At 33.7% G+C, this 23,439-nt stretch overlaps 1 protein-coding gene across 1 annotated transcript in view; it reads left to right on the top strand.

Annotated features, from left to right (window-relative positions):
- Positions 1-5,790: 5,790 nt before the first annotated feature.
- LOC145937191 (uncharacterized) overlaps positions 5,791-23,439 on the top strand; it is a 37,053-nt gene continuing 19,404 nt past the window's right edge. Inside the window, exon 1 of the mRNA XM_083040117.1 lies at positions 5,791-7,764. Within this exon, the coding sequence (XP_082896243.1) occupies positions 7,299-7,764 (466 nt within the window). The 5' untranslated portion in view covers positions 5,791-7,298. The remainder of the gene's footprint in view (positions 7,765-23,439) is intronic.

Below are 23,439 nucleotides of genomic sequence, written 5' to 3'. Positions count from 1 at the left end.
TTTTTTTATTTCCTACGATATTAATAATAATAATGCTTATAATTCAAGAAGCTATTGCACTCTAGGAACCTATTGCATTGTACTTTGATTTAAAGAAATGGCCAATTGTAAGATCGCCTCGCTATAAAGTTATCGGAATTGTGCCCAATTTTTACCGACAATTAGTTTACCGATATTATTCGATAAATAAAAAAATGTGATTAGGTAATATGAAAATAATATTTCGGCTCGGTATCAGTTAACGAACGAGAGTAGAAAACGTTACTTTCGTGGATGTGTGTGGGAGTAATTTGTGAGTGGTGGACGCGATACGAGGTATACGGATATCGAGAAAGTAGAAGGTATCCTTATCTGGGCGAATTTTTTTACGAGCGTTTTAAAGGATCGTTAATTTCAGGACTTTTATCGTTTTCGCCTCGGGCCTCGCTCTGTCGTTTCTAACGACAGCTGCTTGAAAGCGGATTGTAACGAAAGTTGAGCATCGATGTTGCTGCCGCCGCGTTAAATTAGTGACTCTCTAAATCATCCAAAGCAAACTTACGCGCGCGCTCGAGTTACCAATCAATTAAAGATTAATGATAAATAAATTTATTTATGTTATGTACATTTTAAATAACATCTGTCAGCTTCCAATTGTTTAATTGCCACGAAAGATAAATATCATAAAACATTTTATCGCGTTTTAACTATAAGATACACAGCATGTTTTCTTTCAATTTTATAAGAAATCAAACGTTTTGTGAGATAAACTGATTTTAATTTTAGATTTACTTAATTATATAACCAAAACCATATTGCTGATATTTGAAAAACATTTAATTATAAATTTCAATTTTGGGAATGTATAAATAATAAAATAATGTAAATAATATATTATTACTTTTTATAAAAAAAAAAGAGAAGAGCGAGAAAAATTCACAGTAAAAAATTAATAAAACTTTGATAAAAAGGACGGTGTAAGGATAAGATAATATATGTGCAGAGATTATGGAAAGTGTTCCCTGAATATGTTGAGCTTAATAAGTTTATACATTGTTTCAAAGTGACTGAAAAATGTCATCCAACCGGAGCGTCTGGGATTTATGAGGCTTAATTGACACGTTGATGGGAGCAGTTTTAACGCTCTTAACTTTTCACTTCGCCTTTCTGACCGGGTCGCAAGACTCAAGTCGCATCCTCATGTAAATTTAATGACGTACACGTGGATGTTACTTGTCCAGATATTAGCACAATACATCCATATTTATGTTTTCAGACGTTCTGCGTTAAAAAGTTCAAAGAGCTTAAGATTTTTCCTCGAGATTTCCAACACTTACTAATAGACGAAAGTAGTATACTTTAATTAGTTTCTTATTTTTCAAACAATTGTTTATACAATCTACATATTGTTCTATGTAAATCATCTTGATCACACAATTATTTTTCTTTGTATACATATACATATGTATGTATGTATATAATATTTATATTATATATATTGTATAATATTTAATAATATGTAATATAGTGTATAATATTTATATTATATATATTGTATTATATTATTATATTATATATATATGTATATATAATAAATTATATAATTAAAATATATATAACAAATAATATATACACGTATGTACATATATGTACATATACACATGTTAATAAAAAAAGTTGACATAATATATGATATTAGATAAATAAAAGATTACATATATACAATATACATATAATAAACTTTATATTCTCTAAAAATGTGTCTATCTTTCAAGTTTCATTTTAAGTAAGATTTCATGTCAATAAGTCTCTGTCGAAAGAATAAAAATAACAAGCCAATTGTATTTCGACATATGCATAATTTAGAATCGCGTATCTCCGACCATATTAACTATATATTTTTATGTGAATATATATATATATATATATATATATATATATATATTAATACATATTTTATGTTAATATTTATATTATATGTGAGTCTTTCAATTAAGATCACCGTAAAAGAATAAAATCATAAATTAGCCTTACTTTACATTATGTGTTCATAAACTTATATCGAAAATATTTAGGGGGGTATTATAAGATACGCAGCAACATAACTGACGTTTCCTAGTAATTAGCGCCAAGTTTTTTTTAACATATGTTCAAGTTACATTCGCAACTTTCTATGAAGATTTCAGTAAACTAATTATACAAAGCGATAACTGTGTTCTTTAACGATGCTAAGTTTCCATTTCGTTCGTCTCGCGACATATTCATCATTAATTCTCATGTTTAATTAATGAAATGTATGTACGTACAAACGCATCATTTTTCAGACGCACCCATGCAACACGAAACACGCTTGTTCGGTATATGTATATCCGCAAAGGAGCAATGTCTGCAAAGGTGCGTGTAAAACAAAAAGGGTAAAAAAATTATCCGCACACACTTTTTTACCGAGTTACTGACTTTCGTATTGAGTCACGCTTTGATGATCGCATTATAGGCTCCGTTAATTTCTTCTACAAAAATGAGCTATTTCACAAATCGATTCTGCGAGAATAAATTTTTATTTTTAACGTATTAAAAAAAATTGAGTCTTTAAAAAAAACGTTTATAAACTCTCACACGTGCGTATGTATTCTATTATATATTTTATCATATTATAGTTTTTATATAATACATTACACACACACACAGTCTGCTACTTAATTGTAAACCTTAACTTATATTGAAAAATGTTTAGTACAATATTTAAGGATATTTAAATAAAAAATATATTAACAAATTAAAAACTCGTGTAGTGCAAAACCAAATTAAAGAAATTAGTGGGCCAATTAACGAGACAAAAATATGAGGTGTTATGACAAGTTTTTAATTTATTGCTTATTCAAATGAACATAATAAATCAGTAAATACGTAAACGTTTCAACTTTACCTCGGTCTTCCTCAATACATAAATATTTATGAAAAAACCTAAAGATAAAACACACAATATAAAAATATAGGAATTACTTCGCTGATATATTAAACTTGTCGAACGAAATGTGTATTATAAAGTTAGATAAAATCAAAATAAACCTTAAAGTACAAAAAATTAAACATATAAGAAGCTATGTCATAATTATTATTGTGATCATTTAAAAATAAATAAACTGTAGAAATTATAAATTAACTGATGAGACATGGTCAATGGGAATAAATATAAATAATAAAGTAAATAAATTAAATAAAATTACTGTAAAATTATCGAACACTTAGTAAAAAATATAAAAACTGATAATAAATAATATTAAAAAGAAAATTGCTAAACTATTGTCACAAAAATTCATAAAAAGTTAAAAATTTTTTTGTCAAATTTAAGAAAAAACTAATGAAGAGAACAAATTCCTCGTTGGATGGCGAGAACATGTCGATCCAAGGGTTGTTAAAATAGATAATTTGTCAAAGCAAAGTTAAGTAATTGATTAAAAATTGAAAAGTTCTTTTTATAAAATATAGAAATGTATTCGAATTTTTGATGGTGGAAACTATAGATATTAAAATAGATAGTGATTAGAAATTGAAATTAAATAGTAAATAAATTGATTTAAATATTCACTTACAATTACGTCAAATTAAAAAGAAAAAACAAGAAAATGTGTTCTAGTAATACATCTCTATCTTCATATGTGACAAGTCCCTTGCTTGATTGTGACATATGTACATAGAAATTTTTAAATAGCAAATTATTATAAGGTTACATTTGTTATGTTATGAAATTATATATTAGCTAACTCTTTGAGAATATCAAAATAAACTCCATCCAGCAACTCAGTGTCTTTATTTAAGTTAATACCGTTTTTTTGTTCTTTGATATGAAACATCTCAGAAATGAGTGTTTTTTGGAAATTATTCTCGATATCTAGAATTTTAACTTTTTTCCAATCAAACGCATGTTGTTGATTTAATATATGCTCAGAAATCACTGAGTACTTTGAAGAGTCTAATTTGATATTATTAACATGTTCTTTCAATCTAGTGCGTAATTGTCTTTTTGTTTGGCCAGCATAAGACACATCACAATCTTTGCAACTTATTTTATAAATCACATTCGAGTTAGATGGCAGGTTATTCTTGTCTTTTTAAGGATATTTATTTTCTCACATATATACTTGTATTTATATAGTACTTACATCATATAGGGATCATATATGATGTAAGCACAGTCTTCTGTAATTAAATGATGTCATCATCCCTAATTTTTATACTTCTATCATATGTGTGCGTGTGTATCAACACCACAGTACTTAATTTTATTTTGATTCGATTTTGTTAATGTCAAAATAATTGCTCATTTCACAATCAGTGTATTCATGTAACATCATAAATTGCATTTGTGTCACAGATGTTCTAGATTTACTTTTGGAATAATTTTTCATTCTTTTATTGTAATTTCAAACATATATTTCCACCAGTATAGTTTTCTAGATCTAGATATTTAGGAGGATTGAAGAAATATAATTGAGACACTTAAAATAAAGCAGATAACTGCTTTATATAAGTTCACCAGTTTTTAATTAAGATAATTTATAATTAAAAAAAAGGCTATCTATATTATATACACATATATGTTAGAATAATTATTATTTATTGTATAAAAATGTAACCTTATTCACTGAACACTTTTCTTTTTTTGTTCACACACATAAGACTGCAAACAGAGGTTTTAAGGTAAAACTTTTTGAGATAAAGACTTCTTCTTTTCCAACAATTACAACAATATTTTTTTTTTACACCAACTATTTTTATATAAAAGATTTAAAGCACTTGTACTTATTGTATGTGTCATGCAAAATTCAAATCGCGATTACAAATTATTCCGTTAATTGCAGTGATTGTGACATATAAAATGTCATCACTCTTAAAGATTTTGCGATATCTAAAGTAGTTATCATTCCTTATCAGGTTGTAACTGTTATTATGGAGTTTCACCATTCAAAAAAATATTCCAGCGTCATGATTATTCCGATTGATCCTATGATGGCACAATTTAACGCTCAACGTCACTCTGCGACGACATTGGTAACACAGCCAACTTAATCAACGCGTTTCTTTGATATGCTTAACGAGCCTCTTCTTAAGTCTCGGTGACAGAGGGATGGGATGAGAGGGGGGAGGGGGAGAAAAAGTTCACGTAGCAAAAAACTTGCTCGTTCGCTCCAGACTCCCAAGCTCCGATCGTCGCTCCGTCTCGTGAATTCGTAAATTCGCGTAGTAACTTCGTCGGAGCTGTGTGGAACTACCCTTCTCCGTTTCGATGGTACTTCACCCCTTCCAGGTGGTCTTGCTGGACCTTCCCCCCCTCCTTTCGCCTCGCGCACTTCGCGACGATCCATCGCCGTTCCATCTCGAAGAGAGCTCTCTCGAAGGAGAGCAAGCTAGAAGTGGGAGGCCCAGGTATCATCGCCCGCTTCACCCTCCGCTCTATCCTTCCTCTCGCAATTTGCCGACACCTCCCACCATCGTCGTCTTTCGCGCGAGGAACCTCTGGGCACCCCCTGCTCCCCCCCTGCTTCACCCGTCCGAACTATAATGAAAGATATTAACTACAATTTTATATCGAATTACCGCTGAAACACATTTCAAATTACTTGGGCGTAGCCGCGCCACATAGCGGAGGCGCCGTGGTTGCTTCAGTTGGGATTGGCGGGATGCTTAACGGCGACACGGAGGATTGGCCCGAATTGAGCGGCGGTGGGGCGATCATGGGGCGTGCCAAAATCGCGATATGGCCGCCCAGGAACGAGCAGAGGTACCCGCCGTTCTCTCAGTGCGGACAGACCAGTCGTGACAACTCGATGCACACGCACGCACGTACGCATACCTCGCGTCACGACTAGGTTTCCAGTTTTGGAAACACACCGATCGGAGCGGTTCTTCTTCCAGCGAAAAGTGTCTCTCGCGTGTATCAGATTGACCTCTATCGCGGGATTGTATACACGCGCGCGAATCTTATCCGCGAATACGGAAGACGCTGATCAATCGGAGATTTCCTTTCGAGAAGTCTTATAGAGTTTGTTGGTCAGGATTTAGAACAGGCTAATAAAAGTATTTGTCAAAATTCGACTCGAGTAATCGAAATGATCTAACGCGACAATCAAGTGACAGTGCGACCTGAAGAGATAAAACAGTGTCAACAAGCTGTAACAAGGTGTATTGACAGTTTGAAATTGACAAAACGCTGATAAAAGGCTCGTTGCAAGAGTGAACAATTGTGTGATAGGCAATCGCGATAAGCCCGCTTAAATACAAACTCTTGAAATTAGCACAAATCGAAACGAACCAATCGAGTGAACAGTTACTGATAGGACTCTCTGACAAATGTGATCACTTGTGCTTGTTTATGCGACAGACATAATTGTGGCAGGATAAAAGTGGAGGCGTGCCAATGTTTAGGAATTCTTCCTGAAAAGTTTTGTCACATCTATTTTATGCTTGGACAATCAGCGACAGTCGGCGAATAACAAGAAGTCAAACTAAAAATCTCTCAAACCCATTTGAGCAAATATTTTATCGTTTTACCATCGCATAATTGTGCAAAAGTGAGAGGAACGTAGTCTTATATAAAAAATAATTAATAATTAAACGTGCAAAAGGAAAAGGAGAAAAAGGAAAGCGGAAATGGCCGGCGGCTTCGCTCTTACGCGCGGCAATTATGTTAAGTGGCCAATTAGCAATTAACCGGGGAGCCGAGCTGAGCGGCCCCTTAATTGCGCCTGGGAAGAAGGTGGTGGCGAAGGTGGAGCGACCAAGTAAACGAGAGGAAGTGCAAGGTGCACACGCATCCCGACACGAATATCGGTCTCACATTTATGCTGAATTTTCCCCGGGTGATTTTTGCCGGTCAATTCACTAAATTGTTTTTGAACATTTGCGTGATTTAAAGGATCCAATGTCTCTGTCAGATTGAATGAATCTCTGAAATCGTTCGAGCTTATTAAATCAATAAGCATATTTATGTCCTCGACACGAACGAGGGAGGTTTCTTGATCCTTTTATCGAAAAAAAGATCAACGCATCGCAGCGCATTCGAGATCGTAAACATCAAGAATGTCAGGTAATAACGTGCTCGTCGCACGCGTAGAAGGGAAGAAGTGATCCAGAGATCGAATCTATCTGGAATTACAGTGAAGTGAAGTTGAATTAGTGAGGCCCACGATCTTCTTGGCGTAGGCTACGTCGTCACCGTCGGCAAGATTCTGTCTCCCAGGTACCGGGCGAGTCCTGGGGTGGCGACAGAGACACCTGCAGGTGCCCGTAGCCCGAAGGAATCACCTGTGTCTACCGTGATGACGGTCCATCATCAACAGAACCACCACGTGGCCGCTCTCAGTGGCGTTGCCGTGGCAAATAACGGACTGAATCTCAGCAGGATGTCTGGCCTGGAGGCGCATCGGCTGGAAAATATGGTCGATCGGAATAGTGTCGCCATCGAACGTCTCTCCAACGGGTTGGATTCGCGCAATAACAATCTAAACAGCAACAACAATAACAATAACAACAACGGGCTGGAAAGAGGCGACGCCTCAACGACGATGCCGCAGAGATCGAGGTTTATGATCACCGACATCCTGGGCGGCGCGTCTAGCAAGATGCACCAGTCCGGTCTACCTAGCCAGGAGCCACCCGGAAGTCCACCCTCGACGCCGCGGGATCTCAGTGTCAGGCATCAGTCCAGAACGTCCTTGAGCACTAGTAATCTAGACGAGGACAGTGACGCCAGCCACCACGACGGCGCTTCAGTTACGTCCAATGGTAAATCACATTTTATTACACGCTTTCGAAACTGCTCGTCGCTATAATAATATAATGAAGTCGCGACAATATCAATGGCCTTTTCTAACAATATTTACATAGGATCTTTTAAGCGGAAAAGGGATTATATATTCGACACAGTCATGTCGAAAACAAGTTACAGATTAAATATATATATTACGAAATAAATTGGCTATAAGAGCCGTACGCGGATGTAGGTGCGTTATAGCAGAAATTTTATTTTCCCGATAGAAATTTGATGATGCGCATAAAGCACGAAAATTTTACTTGGTTCTTTGCCAAGACTTAAAATGGAATTAATTCTCAATTCGAGAATTTTTAATTCCTAAATTCCCCTCTGACCCCCCTAAAGATATAGGCGAGAAAAATATCGGGCCGAAGTCGCTGAATCGTACCCGAGTCTTTCGCTTGCCGGGCGACTGCTCAACCAAGTTACAGATTAAATTTTCGAAAAACACGCGATGGAAGAAATAAGATACACGAGTCAATTGATTGCAGTTGCATATGTTTGTCATACTTTAGACTTTAGATGACAAAATTTAAACATTAAAAGATTCATTGAAAATATTAATTATTCAGTTTTATTTCTGGCTCTGTACTGAATTTCTTAACATTCCTTACGAAACTATTTTGCAACAATGACTATCCAATAATTTGATAGACTTTATCTTCTTCTCTTGAAACGTATAATTTATTATTAGTGATTCTTAAAAGATAATTATTTATGATTCTTTAAAAATAAATAAAAATATATTTTATACGTACGAGTAGCTTTTCAATCTCTGAAACAATTCTTTGGATAGTTAAAATTTTTATTTGATTGAAAGACAATCAAATAAATTACAGCGACACTTATTTTGAAAGATACGCGAACATGGCATTTTGAAATTTTGTCTACTTATCTGATCACTTGCGACTTTCATGAGGCTATCAAGAATATAGGGAGTACATATGGTCCCTCTCGACCGGATGTTCCAATCGGTGAGATCACGTCGACCGTCGCTGGTTGTAATTGTATAGAATGCCTCTTTTTCGAGAACTAGATATATTTCTTTCCACTAAGAGAGAGAAACGTTTCTCTTTCTCGCTCTCTTTCTTTCTATCTTTCTCTCTCTTTCTCTTTTCTCTTTCTCCTCTCCAGTTGTTGGGTCTATTCGCCCGACAACGTTTAGGAATTCTAATGGTTCTAAATTGGAGCTCGGCATTCGAAAGCTTTAATTATGTTACCCTCATTTGTTTCATTCATCTTTTCTACCTGTGCCGCTGTCCTCAGGAGTTTAATCCCTCCGGCTAAACAAGTGCTAAGTCGTCATTAACTTCTTTAATCGGATGACGCCGAATTTCGTAAGATTTCCAGAACACTCGTATTACGCAGAAATTCGTACATATATAATAAAAACGCAATAAATAGAACAGATTCTTGATCAGTTTTCACATTCGTGAAGACTCGAGAAGTATGATATGCAGATTACTAGCTTCATGATACGGGTAAGGTTGTAAATACAAATGTAAACATAGCAGTTGCTTGGAAAGTGTTACTTGTTACTCTGATTTCTATTACGTCCACACTCTAACAAAAAAAATGTTGAGAATCGCTGCAAATCACACAGTGATCACAGAAACTCTGTTTTCTCTCATCGCGCGAAGGGACATCATTAAGGTTATGTTAGGTTAGGTTAAGTTAGGTGATCTATACCGAACGTATAGGTATTATTTCTGTTAATTTACAACTTCTTTTACCGACCTGGCCGATCCATCCTCCTTTTCATCCACGGGATGAATTGTTTTTAAACTACTCGCGAAGCCGCTCGCTATACAACAGCTGTTGTTCGTGTAATCAGTTTATCTCCTCAAACAAGCGCATTAAAAGTAATTACGCGGACGACGATGGCTACGTGATTAGAGAAGCGACGACACTAATACTGCTTCTTTCTCGCGCGATGCTAAATCCGGTGCCGCTTCGCTAAAATGCGAAAACAAGTAGTACCGGGGCTGTACTTAAGGCGCCAATTTTTCCACGACATTGACTCGCCACGACAGCTCGCACCTTGCACCGCATCGCTATTTATAACGTCCCCTTAAGTGTTTCACGGGCAAGACCAATGACCAGCCCCGGCGCGAGACGCGGTGGTGTTGCGTTTGGAAATCTCGAAAGTCACGTCATGGTAATCGATAATCGTCATCCTTGCCTCGCTATGGTGACACGAGAAATAGGGAAAAGTGCCCGCGCGTGCAATATATATATATACATATATTGAGCTAAAATCGAACGACACGATATGTATTTTCCCTTATATTTTCCTTATAAACTTTAAACTTGGACCAAATATACAGTGACTTGCAGAAGAGTATTAAGTTTAAAAAAAATATATATTTCGAAATTATTTATAAAATTCACTTTTCAAAATAAGTCTATATTTGGATCATGATTTATATATTTGTTTGTGAAGTAGCATTCTACGTTTATAGATATTTTTTTAGCACTATATGTTTTTTTATAAAGTCTCTATCTATATTAATATTATATTTTTAAAATACTGTAAAAAATGCATGTAAATAAATAATTCTTCTTATATAAGATCCACGTTGATGTGTTTATCAATGTGTTATTATATTTAATTCACATTTACACACAAGTGTGAAGAACATACATCAACAAGAGATATTTACCTTATAATGAATATAAATTTTAAAAAAGTTAATAACAAGATATCGCATTTAAGAAAATCATATAAAATCCATTTATTAAAAAAATCATTTAAGCAATTATTACTACGCTATATACTCACGTTATTACAAAAATCGCTATGACACATTTCCGTTGCTTACATTGCAAGGCAGCTCCTTATATAAACGGGGAGCCTCAATTCACATCAAGGGAAAGATCTTGTAAAATATTTGTAACGAGAAAAAGCGTTTTTCTTCTTTCTTTCTTTTCTTTAAGCTAATAACGTGCGTTCGTTATTATTGGTGTTATCAGTCAGCGGCCGACGCGCGCGATCATAATCGTAAATGGTATCCACCTTCCGTGGTACGCCATCCACATGCCACAGGAGATCGCAGAATTATTAATGAAGGACAATTAGGAAGAGTAACGCCGACGTAATTGCTGCGCCGCACGCTTTCACGTAGATTGGCCCAGGCGATTTTTTCCCTCTTTTTTTTTTTACAGGAGGGACGAGAGCGAACTAACTGCCCCGTTAAAACCCCCCGCGCGTCCCGTTTATTCCAATTTCCCGTCTAGATTATTACATTCCACCTTCCATCATCGCGGCATCAGCAGCAGCACTCGGTTGCGGCTGCTCGTCACGGTACAAATACGATCGATCTTTCACGCAGCGTTGATTAGAAAATTATTAACGTTGGACTAACAGTCGGACGTAATTGTCGATGGATTTACGCATCGATCATATATGTACGCCGCTGATCGCTCATTAGCTGTTTACTTCTCTCGATCTCTGGGATCGCGCGAACTCCTAATTATTGTATCTCCAAGTATGTCTTTACGCGACAATTACACGCATACCGCGTTAATAAGCGAGGAAGGGCAATTTAATATAGCAACGCCATATTCTAATTACAGAGCGGAACACAGCATGTACATATAAGGGAAGATATTTCATATTTAATTCAATTTAATTATATTATATTTAACTTATAATTAGACATATTAATTAAATTAACTTGATTATTTAAATTTATTAGATATTTCATATTTAACTTGATTTATATTTATCATTATACCTGTGTACTTTACAATAGCCATCCATTTCTAAAAAAGGCATTTTCCGAGATGCTGATTGGCTGTCTCGATTCGCGTTGTGCGTTATATTCTTAGCTTTGAGCGGCTGTCATTGCGAGGATTAACAGTTTGACAGTTGTTTAAAATAAAATTAAATAAAATTAAATAAAATTATTAAATGAAATCAGACAAATCGCAGCGCGCGCTTGTGTTGTCAGGTAAAATTAGAAGAAAATTTTAGAAGCAATGTTCTTTCCTGATTGTTCTTTTTTTTTACAATATTATTATTTATTCACACCTATAGAATTTGCGTGAATAATTAAAAACTTATATAATAGTTGTGTATTATTACTTAATATCAATTAATTTTTTTAAGACCCAAAAAAAAATTGTAAGAAGTAAATTTCTTAATCTTATATGTTTTCAAATTTAAGAGAAGAATTAAAATTTCAATCTTTTTCTGAAAATATATAAGTTATGAGTTTATATCTATATAATTTCTGATTATATACAAGGTGTTTCTAAATAAATACGAAAAATTTTAGATGATTCTTTGTCGAAAATTAAGGGGGATTTTTCATATAAACATATAATTTTATATCCTCCCTGATTAGTTACACTTCTTCAAAGGGGGAGGTAAAAATTAGGTTTTTATTTTTTTCTTGAAAACTATTGATTTTACAAAAAAAATAAACGGAATAAAAAGTTTCTAAAGGAATCAAGCTTTCTAACGTATATTTTTAGTTTTTAGATGATCACATTCTGCTCGGTTAAAAAATAAAAAATTGAATAGGAGTTGTTAGTTTCATTCCCTTATAACGATACGTATAAAGATTAGAAAAGTATTAATAAATATCCTTTTTACTAGTAGAAAATATCCACCAAATTTCATTTTTTGTACTTGTACAAAAATTGAGAAAAAAAATTTAAAACCTAATTTTTACCTCCCCCTTTGTAGGAGTGTACTTTTCAGGGAGAGATATATGTTTATATGAAAAACCCTTGTAATTTTCGATAAAGAATTATTTCCTAAAGTTTTTCGCATTTATTTAGAAACATCCTGTATGTGTATATACGTCCCTCTGTGTGTGTATGTGTGTATTTGCATTGAATTCAAAGTATAAACGTATACATGCGTTTAAAATATAATAGATATTTTGCCACTTCTATTTTCTCTTATACATATATTCCTTTCTTCAATATACGGATCTTAACGTCGGATCAATGCACTGCCAGTTAGGAGAAAGGCGTGAAAAAAGCCAATCTCTTTCTGCACGGGAATATCATTTCTCGGACGCGTGTACGAGTCGTTTGTAATCCGCTTACCGAAGCCGACATTCGTCCCCGGGATCACATTGTTGTCACCTCCGTATCATGGGTCCTTCGGAAGGTCCTGCCAGAAGCCGTTTCACGCCCTTACGAACGTGCGAGCTCGCTGACTTTTCGACGCGCGACTAATCCGAGAACCGGAAATGATTGGCAACCGTTTAGATCCCGGCGCGGATTAGCCAGTTTCCATCCGAGGGAGAGACTTTCGCGAGACGAAGGCAATTTCGAATCCTGAAGACGCCTTTCTTCGGCGAGCGTCCCGACAAGCCGGCTGTCGGGACTTTTGACGACACAATCTACGCGGAATTAATCCCGCGATCTGAATATCGAACCGAGAAGATAGAGGGGGAGAGATTCAGTCGATGTCAAGAACTGGAATGTCGCTACGAAAGCTAAACACTAGAGGAATATGGGATCAAGTTCAATATATACTTAAAAATTTTAATCCAATCAAAATTTTCAACATAAAATTTCTCTTAAATACACATAAAATGTTCGCACAAACTTGATTTAGGTTTAAATGTACTTGAAAGTACTGCTTTTGTTTCTCTAAGAGAGTTCCAACCTATCTCGTTCAGGTTTGAGTTTACTTGAAAGTACTCTTTTTTTGAAATAATTATAGAGAGTTTGAAAACATGCAAACAAATTCAAATCTACTTGTAAAATTCTTAATTCAATCATTATCAGCAAACAGTGTTTGCTGTTATCTAAATAAAATTATATAGATGATCATCTAGATGAAATTTTGACGTTATCTTATCTTTATATAGATAATTAAAAAATGTATTATCTATATCTGCATCTTAGATAAAAAAAAGTGTTATCTTTACTAAATTATCTAAAATAATATTCAGATAATTTGATTTAGAGTTTCATAGCACATGAAAATATTTTAAGTATAGTAGAACTTGAGCAGTAAACGACAAAAACTTATAAATAAAAAACTATGAATATATTTTTATATCTCTTTTATAATTTCCATTTTTTTTATTTTACATTACATTTTTATTTATTTACATTTTTTAACTGTTTACATAAGCGATTTTAAAAATAATATTATCTGGAAGTTATCTAGATGAATCGTCATATAATTTTATCTTTTATCTAGATACATTTAAAACAAAATCATCTTCATCTTATCTAAGATGAATTTATATATTTTTATCTCATCTTTATCTAGCTAATTTTAAAATCATCTAAGCACAACACTGTCAGCAAAGGCTTTGAATGATTCTTATTTAAAAAAAGAAAACCGATTATCCGAGTATTAAATAGGAAACAATAAGAGTTTGTCCTCTAATCCTGCACTGATGAACTAGTGCACACTAATGCAATAAGTTTAAGTAAGATAAATATATTTTGTTTCACTCTAACTTACTGCACCAATGTGCACTAGTACCAATGCAGCAATAAAGAACAAACCCAAAACATAATGCATACATATCGGATGAGTCTTGTGATGTGTGCAGAAATATTTTAGGAGTGAAAATTAAAGCATGATTACTTAAAAAAATATTAGAAATATAGAAATACGTATTCCTTTGAAAATACCGATGAAGCTTCTAAAATTTAAAAGACTTAATCGTCTTGTAATAACGTATTTAAGTATTGATCAATGTTTAATTTTGCGTTTCAACATGCTCAAAATTTGGCAATTCTCATGATTTGGTCCTACACAGGGTATCATGATAAATCTAATCGTAAGCAGTGATCGCTCGATTAGCTCACAGCGCGTAGGAAAGGTATATCGTGTTTACAAAGCGGGTGATCTTAGATTACGCGCGAGTGATTAATTATTCCGTCGGAGGCGAACGTTTACGTAGGTAACAATGCGCAGAAACGCATTGTCTGTGATGATGATCAAGAATTTCGCGAATATCTCATACGAAGCAATCGGCAAGAATGCCTTTTCGTGAAATAATCCCTTAATTTGATAGGTCATTTTTATAGGAATTTTTATCAGAAGAAAAATACTGCAAACCAAAATACGCTATATACGATCCATATGAGATATCAATTTTTAAAAGTAATAACAGCAATATTTTTATCACAACAATTTATGGTATAATATGTACATTTCAGAAAGAATATATATATATGGTGAAATAATTTAGTATCCTATTCCGAAAAAATTCTAACCTAATCCAAACTTATTTCTGGATTAAAATTAGATTTGTTATATTAAAAAATTTGATAAGAAATCTCTATGAAAAAGATCTCTTGCGAAAAATTTTGAAATCTCAATATATTTTTTCAAAAATAATTAAAATTTTTTTTCTTGGTAAAAAATAATTTATCAAACACGCCTATCGAATTGAGGAGTCTACGGAAATAACGTTCTTCCCAAGCAATCATTTAAATTACACGATTCGTCGCAATAATCATTTCGAAATTCGTTCCGCATTAATTGCGGCTTAATCGATCAAATTGCTCATTCTCTTCGTAATTCCCTCGATAATAATTAGTGTCAGAGGATGGTACTTCGAAGTAGTAGTATCGATTTCGAAAAAGCGAGGTCAAGTCTGTCAATACCGGGGTGTTTAAGAGGATTTGAGAATCTCGTTAGGTTAGGTTAGACGAACGCTGGAAAACAGCCACGCGCGAATCCCGACAATGACGGTAAACACCTGTCGGCGGCATATGCGAGGATGTTTTTAGTAAAGTCCGGGCACACACGTACATACATACAATGTACGTGTAAGCGACTCGAGCCGTGTTTCGCTCAAAATAACAGGGTAATTATTGCTAATGTATACACTGCGGTGGAGATCTGAAACACACTTTCCAGTTATATCTCTCACTTTCAGTTATGTTGTCTCTCTGTAATTGCAACATTCTTTCGTTCTAGCAAAAGAAAAGATTGGAATAATTGTTCCTCACTGGATTTTGATGGACTTTGGATATGTCAAGGAGCAGCTGCTAATAAGAAATATTTTTTATATGAGCTAATATATACGTTTATAGAAGTTCATAGAAAAAACAAGTCCTATAACTTCGAAGTTAATTCAGTATACTTGATTTTGATAGAATATCACATGGAAACCCTACAATATATGAAAATATCTTTCAGACAAAAGTTTTGTAGTATTTTATATACTTTATGATTACATTTTATAAAGAAATTACATATAAGTTACATTTGGAGTTTTCACACCAAAATATATTTTTCAATATACTTACCCCTTATTATTAATTTGCAAATTTTAAAATTTGTATTAGGACCAGAAACGAGAAGAGCACATTTATCGTTAAATCTATTTGTAAATGATAACATTGCCTTGGAACAAATGATAATTTATAGCTGGCAAACTGTATTAATTTTTTTAATTTGCAGTCGACTTGCGTTAATATCAAAATTTGTTGTAAAAAGAGAAAAACCTTATTAATATTTTAACAAATATAAAATTCTATAAATAATTAAGAATAAAAAGTAGATATAGAAAATATGCCAATGTTAAATAGATAGAAAATATGCCAATGTTAAACAATATGAATATGATATTAATTATAATTATACAATAAATAAATAAATATATATATACATATACATATATAAATATACATGATTAAATAGTTTCTTAAATTATTACAGTTATTTTAATTTAATAACTGTATTAATAATTTTAAATTATTTCAAATTAAGATTATACAAAAAATATATTTAATTCACATTATCATATTATTATTATTATTATTAAGGCTCCTGGGTGCTCACCGCGGCCATATTGGAATCGTGACGTCAGAAGCGAGAAATAACACGTTAAGATGTTTTAGATGCCATTTCTAAATAAAAACATATTTGCATAAAATAACACGTAAGATCTCTTTAATACACTTCTAAAAAACGCCGAAAACTATTCTTTTCTTTTGACAGTCAATCAACAACCGTAAAATGATCGAGATATCAGACTTTGACATGCGGAATGACTGCGCATGTGCAAAGACCAGAAGGACTGGGCCTCATAATATTACATTTTACAGCTGTTGATTGATTATAAAGGGAAAAGGATAGTTTTCGGCGTTTTTTAGAAGTGTATTAAAGAGATCTTAAGTGTTATTTTATGCAAATATGTTTTTATTTAGAAATGGCATTTAAAAAAAAATAGCGTGTATTTTCTCGCCTCTGACGTCACGATTCCGACATGGTCGGCAAGGTACCAGGAGCCTTAAAATAAATATGAATATACATACATATATAAATATATATATATATATATATTTATAATTGGCTATAATCTTAATTTAAAATATATTTAGCAGATCGATTTTTATGAAATGACAGACTCGCATATATTTTTGCAAGTGACCGTGAGTTGATGCAATCGTTGCACTTCTATTCGCCGCATGTGTGGAATGCGCTCGTGAAATTCGAGAAACACGGCCGTTACGCACCCTGTAGAAACGTTAGGCTTAAATGTAACATGATCTGACAGTAACACCCGATTGCACTTTTCCCTATAATGTTTCCGCCCTGCGATAGATTGCAATTGATTTATAATACGTAAACTAACACCTCAATATTTATTCTGCTATGAGATTCTTAAACAAATTACGAAGCAACATCGAAGAGTTACGCTCGCGCAAGATCACGGATCATAGATCTTCTAATATTATGACGAGTAACTATATATTACTAAAAAAATTGTATTCCTACTTTTCCACTTATTTTTAGAACCCTGTTCTAAGAGAAGCACGAAATGGATTCGCTTACCTTAAGAGAGGAATCCTCTAAAGATTAATATCAGATATTCCTAATTTATATAAAGATAGACAAAATTGGATTTATTTTTCCATTAACAAACAAGTATTACATTATTTTACAGCACACAAGCAAAGAAAGATCATAAAGAAAGCATAGATATAGTATATATCCGAGCATGAGACATGAGACCTGAGTCCTGAACGAGTTAAATTAAGTTATATTACATATTGCTTATTATTTGTGAACACTTTTAAATAGCTCAAATCTTCTTTTTCGAGCCACTTATTAACTTCATCCATTCTTCTAATATACCAGGCATAGCGAACCTACGGCCCGCGGAGCAGTTTCATCCGGCCCGCGACAATATTTTGAAAAATAAATAATTAAAGAAATAAAATTATAAAATTATTTTTATTAAAACTTAAATTTACATTGACATTAAAAACAGTATTTTTAATATTAGTAAAAAAACAGTATTATTTTTTTTTTTTGTAAAAAATAAAATTTTGTCGTCTGTCTCTGTTATTCCTCGCTCCATTAGTTTTTTTGTTTTTTTTTTTAGCATTGATCTTGAGTCTGAGTACGGTCCGCGAAAAGTTTGAAAATTTTAAATGTGGCCCGCGAATCGAAAAAGGTTGGCCATGCCTGTAATGTACTATCATACTATCATACATATGTATATATTTATTTTCTTATGTTTTTATTTTCTATATTATATTCCTTACGCGACTTTAAAAATTGGAACTTCGATAAGAATATTGAAAATATAATGCAGTTTTAAAGGATACAATCAAAAATCGATTATACAACGATATCGAGTCACTAATTTGGCTCATCCCCGTTAGTTTGTTTTTAAAATTCTCGCTGACAGTTTGTCCCCCGTGGGATCGCTGCAAATAGAGTGGGCAGGCAATAAAACGTTGCCCCCATAACATTATCCCCAGTGTTTTCTCCCCCAAAGGTGGCGACGCGGTAATACAATACAGAAGAGGGGTCAGATTCTGCCTTGTCGAGGGCCACCGCCTTTGTATACGATACGCGAGGGGTTGTAGGTGGCGATGGTAAAAGAACATCCCGTACGACACGGGGCCAAGCGAAAAGGTGTGACTCGCATTTGTAAGCGAAATTCCACAACTTTCCTAAATACTTCGGTGGAAAAATACCTCACTTTATCGCTAATTTTTTGCTAACAAAAATTTTGACTCGCATATAAGACGTAAATATATGCAATATAAGTGTTCAAAATTGTTTTGTCGAAATAAAAATTTTTTCTAAGAAATTTTAGCAATTAAGAGATTAATAAACTTCTTAATGTAAAATACCAATTAATTTCAATGGGCTATGTATTAGTAAAAGCCAGACGCGGATGGGGTCAGTTTCAAGGAAAATTAATTTTTTATTGAAATGAACTTATGGGTTTTTATTTTGATATGATATCAAATAATTAAATAAATCTCAATTTAAGATTTTTTTAATTTAATAAAATCTCTCTTTGATTCTTCTAAAGAAGCATAGGTAGGAAAAATATCCGGATGAAGTCGCTGAATCGGGAATCCGAGTCTTCTTTCACTTGCTGAACGATTTATTATTAATAATTAATAACAATTTATTATTATTATTATTATTATTATTATTATATACGTGAGGCGTTTATAAAGTTCGTACCTTTGCCTATAAGGAAAAGAGTGATTGTGAAACTGTGTACGTTTTAGTCTTTTTCTACATATGAATCTTGCAAAGTTACACATTTTTCCCAGCGATGAAAGATTTGTCAGATATAATCATAGTAAAAACGACATATTGTCTTTAAAAAAAAATGATATTAAAATTTTATTAAAAATTAATGATAAAAATTAATTTATATAAAATTAATTTTATAAATTAATAAATTTTTTACAGATTTTATTAATAAATAAAAGAACAAAAAATTTAATTTTTTTAATGAATATGCTAAATTTATATATCAAAATATCAACATATGCATATCCACACTTATATTTCTCATACACATTAATAAAGATTTCATAAAAATGTGTAGGAACGTGCAGCCCCTTAACTCTCTTCCGTGGATTACTTATGCAACGCATTCAGCGCGAAATAAAGCAATAAGCAAATAAAATCGCGACTGCACAACACACATACAATGGAAATTCCGGCTTTTCCGTCCCTTCTCTTTCTCATTCTCTTCGCGCATTAGCACAACTCTTCTCTCTCTCTCTTTCTATCTCTCTCTCTCTATCTCACTTTTATCCACCAAGATCATAAAGAGTGCAACGTTTCGCGAAAGTTTTATTATTTTCATTTTTACGATCCGGCTGATTCTTCTTCTCTCTAGCTGCAGCTCCACTAGCGTTGCTCTCTCTGCATCCTTCGTCGCAGTGTCTGTGAGTTTTGCATGCAGTCCTTGGCCCAGTAACGTTAGCGAAGAGCGCGATTGCTTGGGAAGTTGTTTGCCGTTACTCGTACATTCAATGATATAGTCTGATATAGTTTCCTTATGAGAGAAAATCTACATGAATTATATATATATATATATATAGATATTTTGTTACATGAGAGATATCGATTATTAACAATCATATTTACTTAACAAAAATAAAACCCATTGCTCTTGATATACATATATACATATATATATATATATATATATATATATGTGTGTGTGTATATCAAAAAACTTGATAAAAATATGCATTATTAAGGATTGTGAGGAAAATGTAAGAATATTGCAAGAATTAAAAAAAATATTAATTATAAATTTTATTTCATAGTTAAATTTCAAATATATCATGTGCACGCATGTGAGTGTGTATAATTGTATTGTTTTGTTTGTTTTGTAAATATCAAATCTAAATGATGTATATTGTATATAATAAAATTAAAATTAATTATACATATAATATACATATATAGATATTAGTTTTAATTTTATCACACATATCTCATTTAAATTTTATAAAATAAAAAATATAATAAAATTATAACTAATATAACATATATACATATATATTATTAGTTTTCATTTTATTTATTTATTTATTTTTTATTTATTAATTATTATTATTATCATTTATATATATATTTATAGTTTCAATTTTATTGCATATCATTTAAATTAAACAGATTTACAAAATAAACAAATTTACTAGATTTTTAAAAATAATTTCTTTAAGATTTGATTTAATATTAATTCGATTACGTTCCATTAAAATTTGTGGACTTTTCGTTTATATAATAAATCACACAATTGCGGAGACCACTGCCATTAATGACATAAACGATTTGACCGCGACGTAGATGACGACGGTAACATGCTGGCACTAATTGCAGCGGCGCATAATTGCTCGATAAACATCCTGTTAATCTCACTTTTATGTGCCACATATTGTAACGTGGCAATACTTGCGGCACGCAAGTCCTCCCCCCCCTCCCCCTCCTCCTCATTTCCTCTCTCTTCCTCTGTCTTTCTCCCTTGCTCTTTCTCTGTTTCTCGCGTAATACGACTTGAGAACACACGGTGATTTTCACTGACGCGCATCCGTTACGCGCCATGTTTGCACGAATCCGCCTTTAAAATACATTTCGCCCCCTAACAATGGAAATGGAATGTTTACCATCGTGACTTATGAAGATATACTTCGAGAGTTAGTATATATTAATTCAGTGCGAACCAATGTCGCGCGTTACATGCGAAAATAAGAACGAGAAAAACTCGTATCTAAAAATATTAATTTCACAAGAAATTAAGAATCGCGTAATCATTATTTATAATCTTAACGTGTTCACTTTTCGATGTCATGAATGTCGGAAAACATACAATTTATTAATTGTCGTGTTTTTATCATTATGAATGAAGATAAGTTATCTTTACGTAACACGTCAAAATTTTTCGAAATTATGCCAATTTCAAAATATATGTTTGAAAATGCTCTCTTAGAACTTAGAATTGATACAAAAAATCTAGCACGAAAAGAAAACATTATTCACGACACACATGATTAATGAATAAATATATAAAAAGTGTAAAATATTTAAAAATTTATTTTATGAACTAAAGATAAGAAAAGCCAAGAAGTTATGACACATTTTATAATAGACAAGACTATATATATGAATCCATGATTACCCGATGTTTTAGTGGCAAAAAATAAAAAGATTTTAAAAAATCTGGTTTTAGCTGCCAAAAGAGAGAAAAAAAATTCTCGAGTTTTTTTAACATTTAAGTAAATCGCCTTTAGATTAATATTTGATAAGCAAAATTTCTTTTTTCAAAATAAAATTAGATAAATAATAGGTATCTCAAAACAAAATTTTTTTATATTAAATTTTAATTATATTTTATTTTAAAATTATTTTTTTCTTCAAAAAATGCTGCTTGTGTATAATAATTTTAAAAATATTTTAAAAATAAAAATGAATGATATTTTCTAATTCTGTACACATAATGTAACAGTGTACATATAAAACCTATCTGTCTTTTTTATTATCGTATAAAAATTAATTTTTATAAAATAATTTTAAGATATATTGATGAGAGTGCCTTCACGTCGGGGCGGAAAGTTCATAATAATATTATTCGTGACGCATATGCATTATTCGCAAAACATATCTACTTCCGCAGGTCATTTCAGACCAATGTACTTATGTTTTAATTCTCCTTCTTTAAAAAACGTAGTGTATGATACGCAAATCGAAATACAAAACGTGACTTCAATTTCCGGGGATGGAAACTACTTTTCGCACAAAACCAATCGTCGTCGCCATTTCGCATCAGAGTGAAAACGCGGGATAAAGAGTGACGCGTGAACACGGATCGTAAGAATGAAGCAGCAAACACAGATAAGCCTCCTCGTCCGCGGTTACGTGCCACGCAGACAAACGGTGCAAGGAAAAGGAAAAGATGGATGTTTTTCTCGCGGTGGTTCTCGAGTTACCCCCTCGTCCTTTCTGCGCGAAACGTAGCGTGGGTCAGGCAAAGGAGAAGGGGGAAGAGAGGAAAGGGTAAGAGAGACAGGATAGAAAAGTTCCGTCTAACGTCTTGGAAGTGTCTCAAAAGTAGAACCTCCGATCGTCGGTCGGGACCCCCCTTGGGCTCCTAAGTATATCACATAGTAAATTTAGTTTTCCAACCTCCGTTTCCACCGTTCCGCTCTTATCTCCTTTCTGCCTCCCCCCTCCCGTCACCCTTTCTGCCCCCATCTTGCTCGCAAACCACCCCCTTTCCTCCACTTTCGTAGATACAAGTCTCGGGAGTCGAGCCCGAATCGAGCTGCTGCGATGCCAATGCAAGTCAGGACGAGGGTTCCTTGGGGGAACGAGGGAGGGGGGAAAGGAACGGGACGGGGAACACCCTGGGTGTGCGCGCGCGCCGTGTTAGCCAACATGGCGTAGCAGGCTCTGGACCCGTTCGAGCGAATCTGGCCGATCAAACGGGGGCTAAGAGCCGCGCTTTCGTTCGGGTTAACTCAATCCACGAGCTTTCTATCTTCCCGACTTCTCCCTTCCTCGCTCCTCCGTCGCCCTCTCTCTCTCTCTCTCTCTCTCTTTCTCTCATTCTCTTCCTCTTCTCCCGCTCTCTTTATCTTTCTCTCTCTCTCTCTCTCTCTTTCTCTCTCTTCCGGTTGTATATTATTCCCTGGCTGTATCCCACACCCCCAATTTTCTCCCACCTCGAGCAGAATGCTTCTCCCGCACTATCCACGACCGTTCCAATCGATGAGCTCGCGACAACGGGCCTTTAGATACTTTCAGAAGCCTGTACGGACCTCCATTCCCTCGGGAGATTAAGTCTCGCTGGTTTTCTGATCGGGACTTCTTCTCAGAAGGTTGCTCGATTTACTCGCGACAAGACACACCCTCCTTCTCTGCAGGATAATTCGAG

The sequence above is a fragment of the Prenolepis imparis genome, unplaced genomic scaffold (assembly GCF_030444845.1).
Source record: "Prenolepis imparis isolate NDT839.2.m4 unplaced genomic scaffold, iyPreImpa1.0 SCAF_6, whole genome shotgun sequence".
Taxonomy (NCBI): domain Eukaryota; kingdom Metazoa; phylum Arthropoda; class Insecta; order Hymenoptera; family Formicidae; genus Prenolepis; species Prenolepis imparis.
This window is presented reverse-complemented; position numbering and strand designations above follow the sequence as displayed.